Source organism: Anser brachyrhynchus (assembly GCF_964034855.1).
Source record: "Anser brachyrhynchus genome assembly, chromosome: 18".
In the NCBI taxonomy this organism is placed as follows: domain Eukaryota; kingdom Metazoa; phylum Chordata; class Aves; order Anseriformes; family Anatidae; genus Anser; species Anser brachyrhynchus.
Genome location: NC_137711.1, coordinates 7313090 through 7333586, shown reverse-complemented (window position 1 = coordinate 7333586; position 20497 = coordinate 7313090). Strand labels below are relative to the sequence as shown.

General features: G+C 45.1%; 2 protein-coding genes and 1 long non-coding RNA gene across 6 annotated transcripts in view; 2 read left to right on the top strand and 1 right to left on the bottom strand.

Annotated features, from left to right (window-relative positions):
* Positions 1-10563, bottom strand: part of TMEM94 (transmembrane protein 94) — a 50574-nt gene extending 40011 nt beyond the window's left edge. The window contains exons 1-2 of one of the 3 annotated variants that reach the window (XM_080560741.1): positions 10370-10563; positions 2747-2844 (exon numbers count right to left, since the gene is read on the bottom strand). In XM_080560741.1, the coding sequence (XP_080416867.1) occupies positions 2747-2770 (24 nt within the window). In that variant the 5' untranslated portion in view covers positions 2771-2844; positions 10370-10563. Of the gene's footprint in view, positions 1-2746; positions 2845-5191; positions 9018-10369 lie in introns of those variants that run through there. The other 2 variants (XM_080560743.1, XM_080560742.1) reach the window with 2 other exon arrangements.
* A 42-nt stretch (positions 10564-10605) lies between these two features.
* Positions 10606-16841, top strand: LOC308179938. 2 transcript variants are annotated; one of them, XR_013940687.1, is made up of 4 exons: positions 10606-10863; positions 10947-11058; positions 12378-12591; positions 15151-16841. It is a non-coding gene; the product is annotated as an uncharacterized lncRNA (long non-coding RNA). The 2 variants fall into 2 exon arrangements; XR_013940688.1 differs by lacking the exon at positions 15151-16841 and adding an exon at positions 13738-15139.
* Positions 16842-19236: 2395 nt separating this feature from the next.
* Positions 19237-20497, top strand: part of GRB2 (growth factor receptor bound protein 2) — a 50578-nt gene continuing 49317 nt past the window's right edge. The window contains exon 1 of the mRNA XM_080560782.1: positions 19237-19389. The gene's annotated coding sequence lies outside the window, so the exon portion shown is untranslated. The remainder of the gene's footprint in view (positions 19390-20497) is intronic.

Here is a 20497-nt window from a genome sequence, read left to right as displayed (position 1 = left end):
CAGTCCAAAGGCAGGACTGCAGCTCTGGTTAGACGCAGCGGAAGAAGACAGCTCAGGACCATCTGTGCTACAGCCAGAGCAACGTGGAGTAAAGCCCAGGCTCTCTCGAATCCATTTCCAGGCTGTAGCCATGCGGCACAGTGCTGTAGCCAGGCTGCAGCAATTACACTGGGGTAACACAGCTCAGTAATTATTGGTAACTGTGGTATGGATGATGTCAATAATTTCTAATAGATGGTCTTGCTTCAAGTACGGCCTGTCTGAAGTAACTCAAACTCATGAGCCTCGAGCTCTCCTGTGGCAATCAATGCTTTCGTCTACCTTGATATACACTCAGCGGGTCTCAGAGCAGAGATTCTGGCACTTTTCACAAGTATTAAACTCACTTCAGAAATACAGAGAAAATTAAAAAGTCAGGAGAAAAGGGGAAAGAACAAGAAATCGGTACATTTAATTTAAGAGGGTTTTGGCACTGCTCCTAAAATACTCTCTGCCTTTCTCCGCAGTGTCTGGCTTCTGGCAGGATTGGAAGGTGGCTTGCATTACACCTGACAAACTCTGATCCTCAGCCATTTCTAACAACAGAAATGTATTAGCTGACTGAAGCCAGAGGACGTCTCTCAGCCTTGTGAGTGACACATGTCTGTGCCGCAGCAGTGCTCAGAGCATGTCGTCTGCTCCAGGAGCGCTAACTCTTATTGCACACATACTCAACCATGGTCTTTCCTCAGACTCCAAACAAAGGAAGTTATAAAATGCAGCTGTACGCATCAAGGATTTTCTAATTCCTATGGAAAAGAGAGTGGTGATTTTAATCCCCGTTCAGTAAAGAGGGACAGAAAACTTCAGTAAGTCAGGAGAGGAGACTAGGACTTCCAAACACCACGTTTCCCTGTAAGCTGTTGTGCAGGACACTCTGCAAATTCAGCCACAGCACAAGATGGAAGCCTTTTAAAGGGCTGTTACAAAACAGACCACTCTGCTGTCTGTCTGGCAATTTGGTATGCTCTTCCTGCTCTGCACAAGGAAGAATGTCGTATCAGAAAGAGGGAGATGAAACAAAGATAGTGACCCGCAGTGAAAGTGTCCCCCCCCCGTGCTCTGCTGTGGTTGCAGCAGTGCCCGTGTTGGAGCTCTCAGATCCCATGCAGACCACGCCTCTGTGCAGAATGGTAATTGCGTCATCTCTTCAAATGATCAATACCAGATAGCTCAAGATGTCATTAGCAAGAGAATAAATAGATAATTATCTTCATTGGAATGTTACCTCCATAGTAATACAGCAATTTGACATAACACAGTTCAAACACATCCTCCGAGCATGCCAGTTCTGAGGGGTTCAGGTGTGAGTAAGCGCAGGCCTTCCTGGTGTAGCACACCACAGAACAGCAAACCCAGGAAATAAGAAGCCTAGCAGGCAAGGGCAAGGGCTGATGTGAAAAACTGAGCACCTTTTAAGTTGCTGCTGTAGTAATCTGTTAGGGCAGATCTGGCTCTAGATGATTATCTAGAGTACTTTGCACTAATGAACAAAACCACCTCTTGATGCTGGAAGCACTGTAAACAAAACAGCAAGACAAGGATGCCCGCAGAGTAACAGAGGCAGCAAACACTCCGTCTGGCAGAACAAGGTTAAAGAGCGGTGGAGAGAGGGACGCCGGAAAGGAAAACCAAGGATGTTCTCTTACAAGAGCCAGCTGAGAGCTTGCTGTGTACAACCTCTCCGCTGGTCTCAAACTATCACTCCCATTACTGACTGGGATGCAGAACAAGGGCCAGTTCACTTTTTTGGAATGACAAATACATTTACTATCCAGGTGGCTGCTGAAATAAGGCTAAACCAAATCTCAAAATAACATCCTGCAGCACTTCCAGCAGAAAGTTGCCCAATACACACATACACTGGTCATCGGAAAAACAGGACTCGGAGGATTTCATTACCCTACTTCACTTAAAACACCTTGTGAATTCAGCCTCTCAGATAAAGCTAAACTAAGCAGCCAGAGGACTGAAGCCCTACCTTAAATCTCAAAAAAGACACAGCATATGTGACAGCATATACTTCATCTGTGTTGTTCCACCATGGTGCCTCAGTCCAGCCTGCAAAGGACTCGTTCTAGACATGGGAGTTCTGCTTCTCGAAGCCATTCAGTTCTTCAGCTCCACTGAGATTCCCCGTAAAGGGTTCTGGATGAGATGCGAGCATTCACCCCCTAGCAATTCAACACATTTAAAGTAGCTCCCTGTGGAAACAATTTTTGGGCTCTGACAAAGCAAGCTACGTGTAAATCCATCAAGCAAAAAATAATTTCCCAAACTCATTGCCTAGGTTAGCTGACTTCTCAAAGAAAACTGAGCAGCATTAAAATCCACAGCTGACTTGTGAGCGCAGGAGGAAATCACACCGCTGTTGCCTGGGAGCCCACCTCACAAGGTCTGTTAACTGCTTGGAAGATACCTAGCTCTCATCCCACTGAATGTTGATCCATGGGCTGTAAAATATGAGATGACTACTACAGAAGAGCACCCTGCCATCTCTGGACAAGCCAGCAGCAGACCTTAGCGACTGATCCAAGCCAGTACATCCCCAGGAGTGTGATGGTGACAGAGCTCTCACTTCGGATACTAACCATGGGTTGTACCATCCCATAAAAGCGCCAGGTGGTGAGTCTTGGCTCAAAATAATGAAGGACAATTAAAAGGGCTCAACATTCAAGTTGGGCATGACCCTTATAAGGAAACCTACCTGACACTTCTCCTTGAGGTCCATGGCTATGCAATTCCGTAAGCATGTCCAGCAGAAGGGGATTGCTTCTCAGGGGAGAATGTCTCTCACATCACCATCTGCAGAAACAGAAGGGGAAGCAATTAATCTCCCCATAATACTTCGGGACAAGAAAGCAATGGAATTCACCTAATTCAGATTGTTCTTTAAAAGAAGGAGAACTGGGGAGCAGAAAGTACTTCTAGTAGTACAACGCCTCCCCTTTTACTCAGAGCTGATCCCATCAGCTTAACCCCCCAAAACTGGAAGCAGGAGATGAATTGAGTTCCCCACAGCTCCGAGTAAGAGCAGTAATTGCAGCCCTGACATACTTTCAGGCAAGCATCCAGAAAAAGCTGACAAGGCTCTGGATTCCACCAGGTGTTGGAGCAGGCTGTTACCCATAGCTATTTGTCTTGCTATTCTTATCTTCTGGGAGCTTTGTCCAGCTAATCTCTAATAGAGCCTGCAGTAATGATTCTTCCATTTGCTGCAAACCACTCCCCGTGACAGGGCTGTGCTGCTGGGGACCCGACCGTTTTTATTTTAACAAACTGGGACTCTGGCAGAATTCAGGTAGGAAGCAGCTCTGGAGCTCCCATCCTTTTCCTAGCCCGTCCGTCCCTTGATCTCCCATGGCACAAATTTGCTCTTTCCACATACACAAAAACATCTTTTCTGGTGTCCAGCGAAGGCTCTGTGTGCCTTGCTTCAGAGTATTCTCGTATATAGAGACACACTGAGATATTAAAAGATTATGCAACGAGTGGCCTTGGGAAAGCCTGTTCGTTGGTTAACAACTCTTGTTTCTATTTTAACATCCCACACTTTCAGGGCTTGGACGCGCACTTCTTGTAAATCCAAGCAAACAAGGAAGTAGCTAGTTCTGCAAATCCATCCCAACCATCCACGCACTTCTAGATACAAGAGGGCTGGCTTTTGCCAGCTGGGCTTTATCACCCCAGACTACTGCACTGTCGTCTTCTTCCAAGGATTCTGGGGATCCCATCCTTGTGACAGTCACCTACAGCACTGCTCTGTGACGACTACTACTATTACTGCGATGCCACATGTTTTGAAGGAAAATAAAAGGCATCTAAATCTCACTCAGAAAGCCACCGCTGCCAGGCCGAAGTGTTAGATGTCACGATTTCCTCTCGTGCAGGCAAGCAGTGCTCCTGCCTTCTGGGAAGCAGCAAGTGTTCAGTACTCAGGCTTCCTGTTCTCAAAGAACCGCGTGCAGCAGAGCCACCAGCACCTGCAAGTGCCAATTTCTGGCCGCAGTCTGGCTGGCATGAGCCGCAAGTCTGGACTCTGCCCTACTTTTCTGTTCTGTGACCCCTGTCAATGTGCACACACTGAGGGAATGAGGCTATTTTCAGTCACTCCATATCCCTGCCAGGCCAATTAGCAACTGCAAAGGGAGGATCAGACAAAGTTACTGGAGCGAAGCTGACAAAGAGAGCTGGGAGTGGGAAGGAGGAAAACACAACTTTCTACGCTGGCACAGAGCAATTACAGCTTCGGTATCTTGCCTTTAACTTGAGCCTCATTCCTATAAAAGAGATGATTTTAAGGTGGAAGAAATGGCCACTAACAATTAGAGGGCTAAGAAATAAATCCACGACTCTTCTTTTTACTCCCTCCCGACAGAAGATTTATTGGTAGATCTACCGCAGGATTTATGTACCTTCCTCTCACTCGTTCAAACAAAAGTAAAGTGCCTGAACTCTCTGGATCTGGACTTCAAAAACACCATTATCACTGACATGACTGGGTAACTGGGAAGCCAAAGTCACAAAAGCAGAGAAAAAACATTCTGAACTGTCTGCCCTAATCCCTCAGAGTCTGGGTCAGCAGCGGTAGCAAGTGGCTCTGGCTGCAGGGCAGGGGCCACGGGGGGGAACAGCTGGGCAGGAGGCAGGATTTGCTGCGCTGCAGCGAGTGCCCTTCTGGTTTAGGCACCGAGCTGAAATGTGATCTTGAATGCAAAACACGCCATTCCTTAAAGTTCAAGGCACACCATCCGCATGCTTAGGAACACCACCGCGAAGTCCTTCGGTGCTAGGAAGCAGGATACACAGCACCAGTGTTCAAGTAGGGAAGTCTGGTTGGAAAGAGGCTCCTTATCTAGAGAAACTCAAAAGCTGTTAAAATGAACATATAATAAGAGCTTGCAAAAGCAATCAGAGTGGTGTATGCAGCACTGCTTCGTCATCATACATGCTCAGGGCTTCTCCAAAATTGGCTGCAGGACAACTGATAGTAAAAGGAAAGACAGGCTACAATGAGAAGCAAGCTTTCCTGAATTTCTGCACTATGACGAGTGTCGTAACTATATAAAATGCAATTTGCACACTTTCTTTCAAATACATACTTTGTCAAAATAAAAACTCTGCAGGATTAGTTGCAAGAATTACGGCATACCAACTAAAACCTCAGCTGGATTACAGGGGTCTCGCAAACACCCAGAAAACAGCTTCACACAACGAGGAGCAGAAGCAATTCCTGAATTCTGCAGGCAACTCGCGGTACATCGATCTGCAGAGCTGTGCAGCCATCCATCCCAGCTCTCCTCCCAGACTCTTCTGTTTCAGGGATTCCTGTAATTCCCCGCACTGAGTACGCATCTCTCCATCTCCCCTAGAAAACAGCAAGGCCTTGCCACACTCTGGACCCATCCCAGGAGTTCTGTGCACTACTGTTTCCTCTACACAAAAGTATCTGCCTCCTCTGTCCTCCTTATTCTTATCTCTCTTCTGTCTGCCCAGGCAATTAGTCACTCATGCTGTCAACACGTTAAACTCTGCCAGAGAGCAAGACAGAAACGAAACAGGGCTGCTTTGCTGGAACATGTCAGTGGGCGTCACGTATTCAGCCGCAGACAATCAGAGACGCTCGAGGCTGTGGTTGCTCCAGTCACACACCTGAGGCTCCAAGGGTACCCAGTTTTCCCCTTTCACTTTTCCAGCACCCTCCCTTCTCCTCGGGATTCTGATGCCGACAGCAGCCTGTGAGACTTGGAAATGGCTGGACACGGCATTTGAGTGTCATCATGCTACAGCCAGGCTGAGAAGTGTGTCCAAATCATTAGGTAGAGAGAAACCCAGCACAGCTTCCACCAGATAAAATAACCCAGTCCCGTGCTTATATCACTAACAATATGCTAACTCTGAAAATCCTGCGTGCAGAACTGGGCCAATAGTTAGCCCTCAGCCATGTGGAGTGTCGGCACTACACGTTAGGATTTCTTTACTTTCTAAGAAGGAATGAGTTCATTGCTCGGATTCAGCAAGTGTATCTGCTATCCACACCTTTTCAAACCTACAGAATACCTTCCCGTCATTCTGAACTCATTTCTGTTCAGAAGTGCCTTGATCTGAATATCCAGAAGTATTTGAAACATCCTTCTGAACATCAAAAGCAGAACTCTACAAAGCACCATTCAACTTTCATGTACCTAAGCGTACCGAATAATACTGTCTTATGCAGTCAGTGTATTTAGGTAGGTAATAAACACGGGGCTTTCAGCTCCTCCATTTAAGGTTGGTTTTAAAGCATGGCAACTTACTCACACCATCAGTATAAGCTATTACTGCTGAAATTTAATAAGAAGCTATACAACATGATATACCACGATGAACCTATAGACACCGGGAAAGAAAAATGTGTTTCAGAAGCTGCAAGTCTGTGGGGAGAAAAAGAAATCAACCTAACGGTAAGTGCTTTCCTGAAAGCGTTCAATCACTGATTCTTTCATGTTATTTACTGAAAATTCCCAACACAGATTCGACTATAAAAATGATGGGGAGTCTGAACATTTCTTACTGCCAAAAGTGTATTCCTCAAGCACAGAAGTCTGATCTGTCACCGAGAATAGAAACACGGGGGAACAGATAATAACGAAAAAGGCAGCTGCCTCCGAAAGCATGGCTTAGATTAGAGCTGATTGTTTTGATATCAGCAGAACCATACGGTCTTCCTACTCATGAGTAGCTGAGATGTCTGTCTGCTAATTTGCAATATGGTCACATTTGCTGATATATGGGCTTCCAAAGGTGCATAAAGTGATACTGTCAATTGATTTGAGACCCATTGAGAGCACAGAATAATTACAGCAAGGCAGCTGGCAGTCACCCTTCTTGGCTTTGGTATCAGCTTGTGAAAAAAAAAGAACCTGTCAAAATTTGGACCAGCTAAACATTCTCTGCCTCAATAACCCTGTATTATAGATAAGGATATGCGCCTCTGCTTCCGAGAGAAACTGTGAAGTAAATGTATTAGTATTCGTAAAATGAGATCCTCTGAACTGGGGTTGTGCATGTGCTAAGTATTATCGACTCAGTAGTGGTCAAGTGTCTCACTGGTGCATGGCTGTGAAGAACCAGGAGTGTATTTCACACGGGCTCCAGTTCCCTTGCTAAGAGAGAGACCTCTACCACCTTGAATCAGGAACAGGATTAAACTGGAATTGAATTTAAATTTGTCTTGCAATTGACAAGTGTGCCTTTCGGGGGTGAAATTATTTTTTGCTTAAATCTTACTTGCTGAGAGTTTTCCAAAAAAAAAACAAATCTCCGACTCCTTCCTTTTTTCTTCAGCACAGGACTTGCACATTAGATTTGTTCCACAGGACAGCGGAGACTTAAAACAAGGGCTGAGCAACAAGGAGGGAGAAGGGGAGTAAGAAATAGCTTTGGCACACTGGCCTCTATCTCAGGTAAACAGCCCTCAGTCAGAATATCAGTTTACTTGCAAGATTGAGATTGGTAAAACAAGATGCTACACAAAAAGAAGACATTCAGAAGAACACTTTTATTTGTATTGGTTTTTTTGTTGGTCACTTGAGAAGCAATTGGCAGATATGATCAAAAGAATGACCGAACTAGTTTAGTCTATTTTACTGTTTCCACAGGAGCTAACGCTGTTTCAAATTAAGGTATAATAAATCTGAAAAATCTTTGTAGTGTTCATTTTTTCTTTCTTGGGAAGAAAAAAAAATAGGAGTGTTTAGGGATTAAAGGATTGCTTTATCTTTTCTGCTTCAGGTACGCTAAGCCTGTCACAGAAAGACACAGCATGTATTCAGTCTGACTGAAAGTGAAAAATGCAACAAAAGGCACAATTCTGGAAGTTTTAAGGGCCCCTCCAGCTTCTGCAGAGTGATGAGACATCATCTGCTTTGTGGCATGATGACTTAAATGACAACTAAAACATTTTACAGCAAATGTATGAAGAATTCACTGCAAAAGTGACAGCTGTCATTCATCATCATGACACAGGTTGCTATGGTAACCCAGATTTTATAACAACCTCCATTAAAAAAAAAAAATGAAATGCCTGAAAATGACAAAAAGGCAGCAGCTCAAAGTAAAATAAACAAGACCATGCTGTATTTATAGGAGCTTCTAGCAAATCAATTTTTGCTGGTGTACACTGACTCATAGATAAAAGAGCAGCTTTTTCTCTTAATTCCAGTTTATAAATAAGGGTGCATAATTGCTTATAGTAATGCATAATTGCTTATAGTAAATTGAGGCCAAAAAAAAAAAACACCCTCTCACACCAGTGTTTGCCATTTGGACATATTTAACAAATGTCATGCTGATGGGAGCGTTTCTTCTGCGAGTTCCCCAAAACAGGCAACAGCACCTGAAGGCCATTAGCAAGATCAAACTCATACATTCGTTCACAACAAAGCACAGCCCTGAGGTGGAAAAGGCACCGTTCAGTTCAGTAGATTGTGTATTTTGATATTTTCATAACATGTTCCATTAAAGTTTTATGACGAACAGCCGTGTTTAGAAACATGGCAGTAAGCTGACTCACTACTGTGAAGGGGAAACAGGAGCTCTGTGCAGCTCCTTAACGCCTTCTTTCCACCACTCACTCAAGAGCACTCTGGACAGAGCACAGGAGTGCTCTATTTGGGTAGAAACAGTCTTACTTATAATTACAGGTGCTGAAAACCCAACCACCTGAAAGCAAACCCAGCTTCCCACAGGCCAGGGGGCAGGACAAGGTAACCCAAGCCCCAGACAGGACTCTCCTTTAGGGCAACTCTACTGAAGGACTTGTCTCTTGGCCAATCCTCCGTGCCCCCTAGCCCTGCTCCTGGCCAATCCCACCAGCAACAGGGCTTTATAAGCCCTCACACCCCACCAACCTTCAAGAATGTCACTCTGCTTGGAGCACCTGGGCCTCTGGAGTGCCTGCTGTGCCTTCTAGCAGCTAGGCTGGGTAGGAATATATCAGAAATGTGGGCAACCTCCAAGAAACAGACTTAAACAGAGCTGTAATATGAAGATTAGAGGAAAAAGGTTTGTTTTCTTGGTGTTCCACTTGCAGTACCAATATTGATTTGTTTTGTGACCTAAGCTAAGTACTAATATCTTAATCTTCTCATCAGATAAGAAAATGTTGGCAATGTGTTCATTAAAAAGGTCACAGTTAAGAATATTATGCAAAGTGTTTTGATGTGCTTGAGTAAAAGGCAACAAAGAAATATAAAGAACACCAGGTATCTTGTATAAAGCCGGTGTAGTGTAGCTACTTTACACACATGCCTCTATTAAGCAGGCTTCTTAGAAAGTAAATAAATTGTGCTTGCCAGGTTGTTCAATTTTTGATGTATTTGAGTAAAATGTAGTTCAACAGTATGGTGACTGTTAGGTAACAGTTTATTTATCTAGAAACTTGTATTTTTAAGGAACCTCGAGTGTTTCATTGAGATTGTGCCCTGTATCATTGTACCTCACTGGGTGTGAGCTGCTTGTTCAACTATGAACTCGGTTCCCCAGTTGTTGGGGGAAATAATAGGATTTTAAGCAGATGTGACATATGAGTTTCCTCATCTGTGATGGAAAAGTGGGAAGAAAAAAAATTTACTACTACATTTACTACTTGGTTGATGCCTCAGGAAGATAGATGGATGTGTGAGGTTCATCCGCTGCTAACTTGGTAACTTTAAATGTTGATGAGACTAAGTTAGGAAGTCTCTGTGGTACAAGGTTCTTTCTGCAATAACTCCATAAGTTTTACATCCCTAACTAAAACATTTTTCTGTTTGTGGGCACAAAATGGGGCTGCTGAGGTGTGCTGTGCCACCAGCACCGGGCACAGCCCCAGCCACAAACCCGCCTGTTCCTGCCCTGTTTTTGTGGGGCCTTGTGGCCGCTTTTGTTGCTTGGAGGCACAAATTCCTGTCAGACTTGGGCTGAGAGAAATTATTTCTGCTAGTGGCCGTGTGGGCCGGGCTGCTGCCTCACCTGGGCGAGGAGCCCCCGGCCGGGTGTGTTTAACCACGAGCACGTGTTGGAGCTTTTTTGTGCTTTTTTGTGTGTTTTTGTTGTGCTTTTTACCCTCTTTCCCGCCCCACTTTCCCCCTCTCCCTCAGGAACGCGCCGGCGGTCGGGGGCTGAGGGGAGCGGCGCCGCTCAGGAGCCTCCAGCCGAAGGATGGGACCGGCTCCGGCTCCCCTCAGGCCTCTCCGGGCAGCCCCGGCCCGAGGAGAGATGCGGGGAACCCCGCTTGAGGAAGCAGGGCCCGGAGGGACGGAGGAGCCCGGCCGCGGCCCGCCGCCCCCCCCCCCCTCCCGTTACTCACCGGTCTCCGCCGGGCCTCCCCCCCGCGCCGCCGGGGCCGCCATTAGGGTCGCTGGCAAAGCGGGACGCCACGGCGCTGGGGAGCCGCGGTGGTGCTTCAGGGAGGTGTCAAGAAGCCGCCGTCTGGTTGGTGGGATCCCGCGCGGCCGCCCGGACGGCGCTCGGTGATTGGCGGGGGGATGCTGGCGCGCGAAGCTGAGCGGCGGGGTCGGGGCAGCCCTGAGGCGTGAGGTGAGGGCAGGGCGCCAGGCGCAGGGCAAGGCAGGGGGTAACGAGCACAAACACATCAAGGGTGCTCTAACGGGAAGGGGAAGCCGCTGCACAATCTGGAAGGGAAATCAGAAGTGGTCACTTTGCCTCTGTCTACAGAGGTTTGGGGTTTGTTTTCTGAACTCAAGGTGGGCTGGCTAAACTGAGGTGTGGCAGTCTTTATGCCTTCCTTGTAATTCTTTGCTTGAGTTGTCCCAGGTCGTGATGCCACCGTTCCCCTCTGAGGTTTGTCTGTACAAAACTGATGTTCGGTACTGTGCTAAAGTCCAGATGCCAAGCTCTGATGCAATTGTTTGTGATTTTTACAGTAAGGAGTTGCACAAAGAACAAGCTCTGTGCTGTTCCCCCTGCAGATGAAGTTTTGGATGAGAACGTAGTATTTTGGGAGAGTGCTCCTCGGACGTGGTCTGCCTTCACAGTGTGAGTTAAATAGACATACGACTGCAGGAGTTCTGCAAGTTTGGTTTCAGCTCTTTTAAATAAAATGTAAATCCCAGGAGAATGAAGGCCACAAATCTCCTGGCGTTCCTGAGCTTGTAGTTACCCAGAACAGTTTCCTAGAATCAGAAGAATAAAAATAAAAATGTGGAACTCTAAACACACTTGAGTGACACTGGAAGTGTTTGCAGTGCCTTAGAAGGAAATAATGGCAGGTCTGGGGAATTTTCTGGTGTAACTTAAGACAGTATGAGGAACGGGAAGAGGATAAATGAGTTACTGGAGCTGTAGAAACATAAGATCATGAGTTGTACTTAGTGCTGCATGAGCATCTCGTTAGTTCCTCTCTAGATTATTCCACCCCACAGCACAATAAAATCTACTTAATTAGTAGAATGTTTTAAATAAAAGGTCAGAGTAAAGATACGTCTTGAACAGAGATCCGGAGTCTGGATTATTTTGTCTGACACAGATTCCCCGTGGGTCTTGAACAAGCCGGTAATAAAACCTGGTTTTGCTCACAAGCATTCTCTATAGAATTTCTGCCATTGAGACATGCAGTTATAGGGGCTAAAGGACGGGACACTAAACCTATTTGTGCCTTTATTTTTTTCCTTGGTAAACGTGGTCTAACTGTTTATCTCAGAGTGATTTAAAGACCTAGTGCTTGTAGAGCATGTTAAGTCTGTGAAAAACATTTTCAAAACACAGTATTACAAGGATGCTTGGAGCAGTAGAAGCACCCGTGAACTGGACAATGTTGCTGGTAGGTTCAGAAACAGAAGAAGTGTCCAGAGAGCACCTTTCCCATGAATTCTAGTACTAGATGACAAAAGGAAAACTCAGTTAAATGCTGTCATGCTTAAGAGACACTACGGTGGGATGATTTTTGAATCTCAACTTCAGTCTAAAGGCCTGTTTTACAAGAAAATGCTCTTACATTACTCATCCTCATTTTTTCTTATTACAGAACTGCGAATGAATGTTCTAAAGGTAGACAAGATAATGGTATTTCTGGCTGTTTATAGTAATATATTCTGGGATGGAAAGTTCAGAGTCAAAAGTTATGGGTCAATCTTGCCTGCAAGTTAATATCACTTTCCATGCTTGCTTCAAAATAGCTATTAAAACTGTTCAGTGGGTACTTTGTTCCACATCCTTGTACTTCTTGGAATTGTTTCACTCTGTAAAGGTATTCTATGTTACTTGGGAAGGAATTGAATTTAGAGAAATGAAACAGCTACTGCAAGCCCTTGTGTATACTCTGGAAATGCTTAATTTCATGCTCACCATGTCTTCAGCGCAGGGATATGCTGTCTCCTCTTGGGACCACAACATATGGGCAGAGATGTGGCTCAGTTTGCAGTAAGCTTCCGCCTCCGAATGGCTTGCCGTCCCTGACAGATCCAAGGGAACTATTTGACCTCCCTGCATGTGCCTTTCAGTCAGTCCTCCTCAGTGTGCTGCTGCGGGTAGAGCAGACATGAGAATTTGAGTAGGAGCACTTTAAAGCAGGTATTGTATACCAAAAAAATCTTTCTTTGCTTTTTTAAGTTAACCTCTGGCAAGATGTTGAAGTTGTGTTTTAATCAATGTGATGGTAGCATTTCTGACCAGTAGTGCAAAATTGAAAATCTAATTTTAAATCACTGAGAAATTTTTATTGTTTAGAAAAGGCAATTGCTGCATGTCTGATTTCTTCCCCCTTTTGCACATTTGATGCCAGATGCTAGGACCTAACCCTATTTCTAATATTTTTGTAGTAATAAGAGGAATTAAAAGGGTTTGTTTTTTGTTTGATTTAAAGGACTGTTACAAAACCTATTTAAGTCTTAAATATTTAAAAGCAGTAGTTGACCAACACCCCTACCAAAGCTCGAAGGGAAGACTATTTCATTTTAGCTAAATGATGTTACTTCCCAGCTCCTGTGCCTTTAATATATAAGGGAGCTGTACATAATTCAATGTCCACTTATTAAAAAAAAAAAGTGAGATACTATATTCCTCTGAAGAATGAGATTCAGCCTTTTAGTAATAAACAGCATCTGCTTTGTTTTGCTTCCCAACTGAAAGGTAATTGAACTGACAATTCCAAGCTGTCCAGAAAATGACAGATGACTGAATTGGGAGTAGGAAGAAAGCAGAAGCCCTTTTGTACTAAAGAAAGGGAGATGGCACACTATAGTTGGGTCTGGTTCCCTTTTACGGATTTCTTTCAGAGCTTAAGCAGCTCTGGGTGACCCCAGCCAACTCATTTATTGTTTAATTTCTTAATGCCAGCAATGGCTATTACAGTTCCCAGGTAAAGCAGCATTTACTACATAGTAATTTTTACAACAATCTTGTCCTTTTTTTGTGACTATAGAGACGTGGTACGGAAGATAATCTGCTCTTATTACATTCTCCCTACTTCTCAGATTTATTGTGAGACTCCTGGGTGGTTTTGGTTTGGACTTTTTTTTTGCTACATTTGAGAATAAGCTAACTTTTTTCCTCCTGGTCTATAAAAGTCAGAACAGACCATGTTTGTGTTGCGTGGTGATTAAGCTGCTTCACAAGTGCTCTTGAGATCTATACTGAGTGAATTGTGAGGCTGTTTTGGCAGATCAGCTGTTCTGTCTGGGTCACGAGCATCAACACTTATTTATTGCATTTGGACAGATTCACAGAAATAGACAGTTGTGATAACATTTCGATGTGTGAGGAAGCCAGAGCTAAACACTGGATGGTTTCTGAACAGGGAGAGCTGGCTGATGGTTACACAAGGCTCGTAAGAACGGTAAATTCTGTTCCAAATGCTGTTGAACATTGTGGCATTAGTTTGTCGTATGGCTTTGAACAAGCTCCAAACCTCTGTTCCCCTATTTGCAGAATGTGGATATTTGTATTGTATGTATGCATGTACATCTATATCCCTTTGGGATTGTTGTCTTTATCACTAACACAACTGCCAACTAAAATGAAACTAATATGCATTGAAGTACTTGTTCAGTCTATTCACTATCCTGCTCTCCAAAGAATAGCCACAGAAAACACATTTGGATTTTTTTTTAGTTTTGCTGTCTGATTGTTATTAGCACTCTCTCACAATGTTGCAGATAGATGTGAAGAAATATTCTACTTGCACCAGAAACCTAGTTCGTTACGTTCTTTGATAAACGCTGCTAATATTGGTTAAATCTGGTAGACTCCATTAACAGGCCAAGCTTGTTCAATGACTGCTCTAACAGTTATTTCTATCTGTAAGTAGTATCTGCAGGTTTGTTGCACGTGGTGTGACTTTCAGACTACAATGTAGACGCTAGGCTTTCCTAAGGTGTTTAGTCTCACTAGAGCAAGTCGTATTCATTTCTGTTGTGTCGCATTAGGTGTTTGGTGAAGCAACTTCAGCTCCAAACATCTAGTAAGTGGAGTAGTTTGGATTTTTATGGTGAATGTCCCAGGCTTGATTTCTTAAGCTGAGGCCACCATTAGGGTTGATGTGAGGAGGTGATGTTCATGGACAAATCTCAGCAGCCCTGTTCCCAGCACTCCCTCCTTGCTGTGCTTACATTCCTGGCATTCCCCTATTTGCCGCACCCACTTCAGTCCTGCTCCTCAGAGGTATATAGCAAGTCAATTCTCCTCCAGCTGCCAGAACAGTCTTATGGCATTACATTTTCAGCTTGCCAGAAAATTGATCAGGACTATCTTGAGTTATCTAAGTCTATTCTACATTCCCCGTAGCAGATTGTCTAAATTGCTTTCAATGGGAGGAAGCTTTCTCTCTGGGCTCATACATCAGGCTGCTTATATACAGCTACAAGACACACAGCATGATGCTTTGTGAACTGCAGAAATATAATGCAGAATCATGATGTGAACTTTTGCTCTAAAGGTGATTGGAGCCAGTCAGGGTTTTGCTTTCAGGAAAAAAGTGTCACTACAGTTCTTTGAAATCAGGAAATGCGTCAGAGAAAGAAAGGTGCATATTAGCATTGTATTTAATTATGCTTACTGTGCCAGAATCAGTTAGAAAGTAAACTCATTGCAAAAGACAGCTCCTAAAATTGGCAATTGTTTATTGTATTGTAGTTCACGATGATAGCATATTCTCCTGTCTGAGGAGAATGGGGCTAGGAACAAATGTGAAGACTGCAGAAAGGATGAAGTGAGACATCTTGGAGAGCTTGATTAGGAAGGAAAGTTCTCTGCCTGTGGTTCAGAAGGCACAGAAGCTGAAACACGTGGAAGGTAGGCTTAAATCACATTGTAAAGAAATTATTTCAGGAGTTTGCCAAGAAGGTGACTTGTCTGTGAAAGAACAGTACTGATGAAGCAGGGACTTAACCAAAGCTGGAGGTTTCCATGTTAAAGCTGGGATGTGATGTGTGATTCCAGCAACCAACAAGTGGTTATTACTCATGCTTAAGGGAATTACACCCACCCCACATTCTCTTGGACACTACCAGTATCTAATGTACTCAGATGTTAGATTTCTCTTTTTGAGTGATTAGAAACCTTAAAGAATTTGACTCATACAACTTCCCATCAAGTTAACATCTACAAGTTAAGGATCATATGTGTGTTGTTTTCCACTCAAGCTTGGATTTTCCTTGTTGAAGTATCTGCTCCATCTGAGAGATGATAGCTTTCTTGAGCCCTAACAGTCATGCACTATCACCAGAAAGATTCTGCTGTTGTTAACTGCTCACGATGTCTGTGGAACATAGAGACCACATTAGCTCATTCTTTCATTACTGTGTCAGTTCACAAGCTTTTAACTTGTTTGGCAATAGAGAGAACAGATATGAATCAAAGCTAGAGCAAATATTTTCTGACTATGAACCCTCTCTAAGTTCAGTAGCACTCCCAATAGCTCCCAGTTGCTCTTTTGTTTGAGGCAGAGGCCCCTGGGCTCCAATTTAAGCTCTGATGCTTAGTTTTCAAAACCACCTTTGAAGCTGTGTGTGTTGATGATATCAGCAAGCGGGAATGAGAGGTCACTTCTTTATTCCTTTGAATGAGAAGAAAGTCTAGAATATCTTCCTGGTTAGTACTTAGCTTCTTGCATCAGCTCTACAAGGAAGTACATTTACTGCATCCAGCACCACTAAGATGGTGACAGAAACAAGGAACATGTACATTGTCTGTTAGTACATACCACATTTGCTTGTCTGGAGGAGTATTATGTTAAGGTTTACGCAAAGTTCATGCATTTGCTGTGGCACTAGAAGTAGTAACCTCTAGATGACAGTGTGATTTCTGAGTCCTAATAATGTAGAAGTTTCCACAATGATTAAATTCCATGGCAAGGCCACAGACCTTAATGCAGCATAGGTTAAAGGTGGTGGTGAGCTAGGGCAGATACCACTATGGTTTGTGTTCAGTAACACTGCCATTAACATAACTGCTGTTGCTAACATTAAACTTCATGTCATCAGTAACTACTGTCTTTGGTCAGTAATACTGTATTAATATAAACATACCAAGCAGCAATTTTAAACCTTAAATGGCTACTAATGCAAAAATAAAGCTTCTAACAAATATTCCTTGAATCTATTAATAGCAAAAATCATACATTTATATCCCAAGACTGCTCTGAGGTGTTTAAAAAAGGATCCAAAAGAAATGTCAGACACCAAGTTTTTTCTTACAACTTCTTAAAATACTCAGAACTAATCTTAGATTGTTTTATCACCACAAATGGTCATAGAAAATTCAAGCTATTCCTAGACTACAGAAATGATTTGAAATTGATCCTCTAGCAAAACAATGTCTGTCTTTTTCACCCTTGCTTACAGCTATGCTGGGATTTCAGCTTTTGCTGCTGTGAAGCTGCACCGTATTTGTACAGTAAGTTGTATATATTTCTAAAGCATTAACTTGTTTGCAAGGATGGGGGAACATTACATTAATTGGTTTGCAAACAAGTATATCTCAGCAACTTCTTTATCAGGAGTATCTTTCTGTAGCACTTTGATCTCTATTTCTAAAATTTGTTGCTTGTTTGGTCTTTTAGGACTGCCCTTTTAAAGTCAGGCAGCTGCAGCCTCTTAAAGTAGCTATCATTCAACTGGCAGCTGTTAGCCATGTCTGGCTTTTCAAGTCCAGCTAAAAGTACCTGCTATAACTTTTCTGAGAAGATGTTATTTAACTTTCAGAAGGCTTACTAAGATGTTCTAAATCCTTCCTTTGAGGTCATATGTGAAACCAGAGACTCAGTAAGTCTGTTCAAGCAACAAATACTGGGGACTTGAGGTATCTTGGAATCTAGCTCTGATTTCAGCGGTCTTTGTGTCATCCTAGTTGAATCATTTCTGCATCCGCAGAAAGAATGTCTGAAATATTTGTAACATCTTCAACTGCCATAGCTCTTTTTCTCCACCCTTTCCAATTTTTGAACGAAGTATTAGGAGAATTCATACCTTCCCCTAACACCCAAATCTGGGAAGAAATTAGAGCCTCTTAAATACAATGCTATTAGAAGGAGAAAATGATCTTGCAAAGGGTTTAAAGCACAGATTTCATCCAAAAATAACCTGTCATGAATCTTTATCAAGCTGCTTAAGCATTTAGAATGAGAATGTTACCAGACAATGTTTGCAGAGTATGGTTTGCAAGCAGAATTGTATGAGGTAACCATATACATTTTGATGTTGTGCTAATTTTGGTGTGGATGAAACCATGACACCCCACCCCTTTGGAGCACAGCTGGGGAGATCAACCAGTGTGGTGGTTTATTTAAGAAAAAGTGGGTTTATTTGAAGGATGAAAATACACAACTGTCATAAAAACAAAATACCAATTGTGTATGGCAGACTAAGATGTAGTCTTGAACCCAGTCTTTGGTCAGAGTAATCCTAAGCTTAAATGAGCAGAGATGTGATCTCTGCAGCTTACATCTTGATAACTGTGGCACATGCTATATTTAGCCCCCACATTCCCAGTTTCCCCATTGTTTCAGGGAGCGGGGGAGTGAGGAGCAACCTATTAAAAACAAACTTCTATAGTTGGCTTGTGGCTATCACCGCTTATTTTAGGTAAGTGGTAAGAGCCTGTTTTGTGTGAATGCCTCCTTTCAGGGGAGTGGAATCATTATAGAAAGCCTCTGTTTTAGAAGCTAACTTTCCTCTCTAGAGCAAGAGGAGAATGTTTTATGTACTCTTTACCAAGGAATTGAGGCCTGATATTTACCTAAGCAACTGTTTTACCATATTGTAATTACAGCCTTTTAAAGCTAAAAGAATGAGAGGAGGGTCATATAGTTAACCCTGGGAATTAGATGCCTGTGCCATCTGAATTTTGCCCTCTGTGTGTTTTAATTGCACACTGTGATCAGTTTTATTCCCTACAGCAAGGGTGTCTTGATCAGAGCACAGAATAGACAGTAGCTGCTGCTCTACCAGGTGTGTTCTGTGTTCGGGAGTTGATCTGTGGCTCTACACCCTCTGAAAGCAGTGTTCAAACCCAGGCTGGGTAGCACAGCAAGCCTGCCTAGGGGCAGTTCTCCCTGGTTGCTCCAGCTGTGTCCTCTCCAATTACCTGAAAGGGAGTTGTAGGGAGCTGAGGGTCAGTGTCTTCTCACAGATAACCAGTGATAGGACTAGAGGGAATGGCCTCAAGTTGGTAAGGGGAGGAGGCTTGGGTTGGAAATGAGGAGACATTTCTTCTCAGGAAGAGCGGTCAGGCATTGGGATGGGTTGCCCAGGGAGGTGGTGGAGTCACCGTCCCTGGGGATGTTCAAGGGAAGGTCGGACGTGGTGCTTGGGGACATGGTTCAGTGCGTGGTGGTGGTGGTGGTAGGGGGCGGCTGGACCAGATGATCCTGGAGGTCTGTTCCCACCCTAACGATTTTAGGATCCTCAGTGGCTTTTTCCCTGTTAACCCCAGACCCTGTCAACCCCGTGCTGTGGTGTAGACCGCCCTGCCTCACAGGCAGGTGGAGACACAGATAGATCAGGCAAATACTTCGCTGAGGGGTTCCACCTCCCCGCACCCTCACGGGGGGATAACAAACACCTCCCAAACACCTCACAGCTCGCTCCCCTCAGCGCTCCCCGCCCACCACGGCGCGTGCGCGGAGCCGCGAGCTCCCTCCCTCCTCCGGCAGAGGGCAGCGCGCAGGCGCGGGGCGGCGGGCGGCTGACAGGGGGCGGCTCTCGCGAGATTTGCTGCGGGAACGGCGGCGGCGGCGGAGCAGGCGCGGCGGGCGGGTGGGGGGGGGGCGGCGGCGGCTGAGGCGGCGCTGGAGGGGGCGGCCGGGCCGGGCCGCGTGGGGCCGGGCGGGCGGCGAGGAGCCTCGGGCGGGCCGGGGGACCCCACAGCTGCTCGGTGAGTCAAAGCGGGGGGAGAGGGCGGCCGGGCACCGGGCCGCTGATTTCCTTCCCGCACGCACGCACACGCACCCGGTCCGGTAGCCGGGGCGCTGAGGGGAAGGAAGGGGTCGGCCCGTGCCGGGCTCGGCTGCCCCGGGGTGCCGAGGGGAGGGAGGGAGGCTCCCGGTGTCGCGGCCTGGGCCCCGGGGGTGTTCCGCCTCTCGCCGCTGTGCGCCTCGGGGCTCGCCTCGGGCTTCCCGGGGCAGCGGGGCCGATCCCTGAGGGGTTGGCGGGGGGAAAAGGGGGTCCTGGGCTCCAGAGGGGAGGGTTAACGGCGGTCCTGGGCCATAGAGAGGGAGGGAAGGAGGTCCTGGGCTCTAGAAGGTGGGGGGAAAGGGGGTTCTCTGCTCTAGAGGGGAGTGGAAGGAGGTCCCGGGCTCTAGGGGGTGTGTGAAAGGGGGTCCTGGGCTCTAAAGAGGAGTGAGAGAAGGTCCTGGGCTCCAGGGAGGGGTGAAAGGAGGTCCTGGGCTCTAGAGAGGGGTTACCTGCAAGGCAGAGTGCCCTCAGGTGCTGCTCTCCTTCCTCGGGTCCCCCAGCCGGGCTGAGGCTTGTGTCTGGGGTCGCTTTGCTTTGATGTGCATCGGTGGAGTGTTGTGTGCGGGTGGTTCTTGGGACTTATTATTAATGTTTGTCCCAGAGTTCTGTAATTCCAGGCCGCTTCCAAAGGTAAAAAGGTTGTGAATAGCCTGTAGGCAGGTTAACGTCCATACCTTCCTTTCTTCTAGGACCTTTTGTGTCATGCTTCAAGTGTGAGTTTTTGAGAGAGAAAGACGCCTCTCTTAGCCTTCTCTTTCTCTTCTGTACTTCCTGCTTGAGATTCGCTGTTGGTTTTATGTGATAAGGCGTAACTTGCCAATATAGTTTAAAATAATCTATAGAGGACAAGGGTACTGTCTGAGCAACTCACGCAACATCTGACTCCAGATAGAGATCTCTTTTACAACCTGAAGAGAAAATAGTCTGTAGCGCAGTTAATAACTGGAAGAGCTATTCATAACTCAAATAGAGTGTTTAGGGAAGTCAGTTCCTTGTTTTAAAGATTATGAAATGCTGTCTGTCAAGGG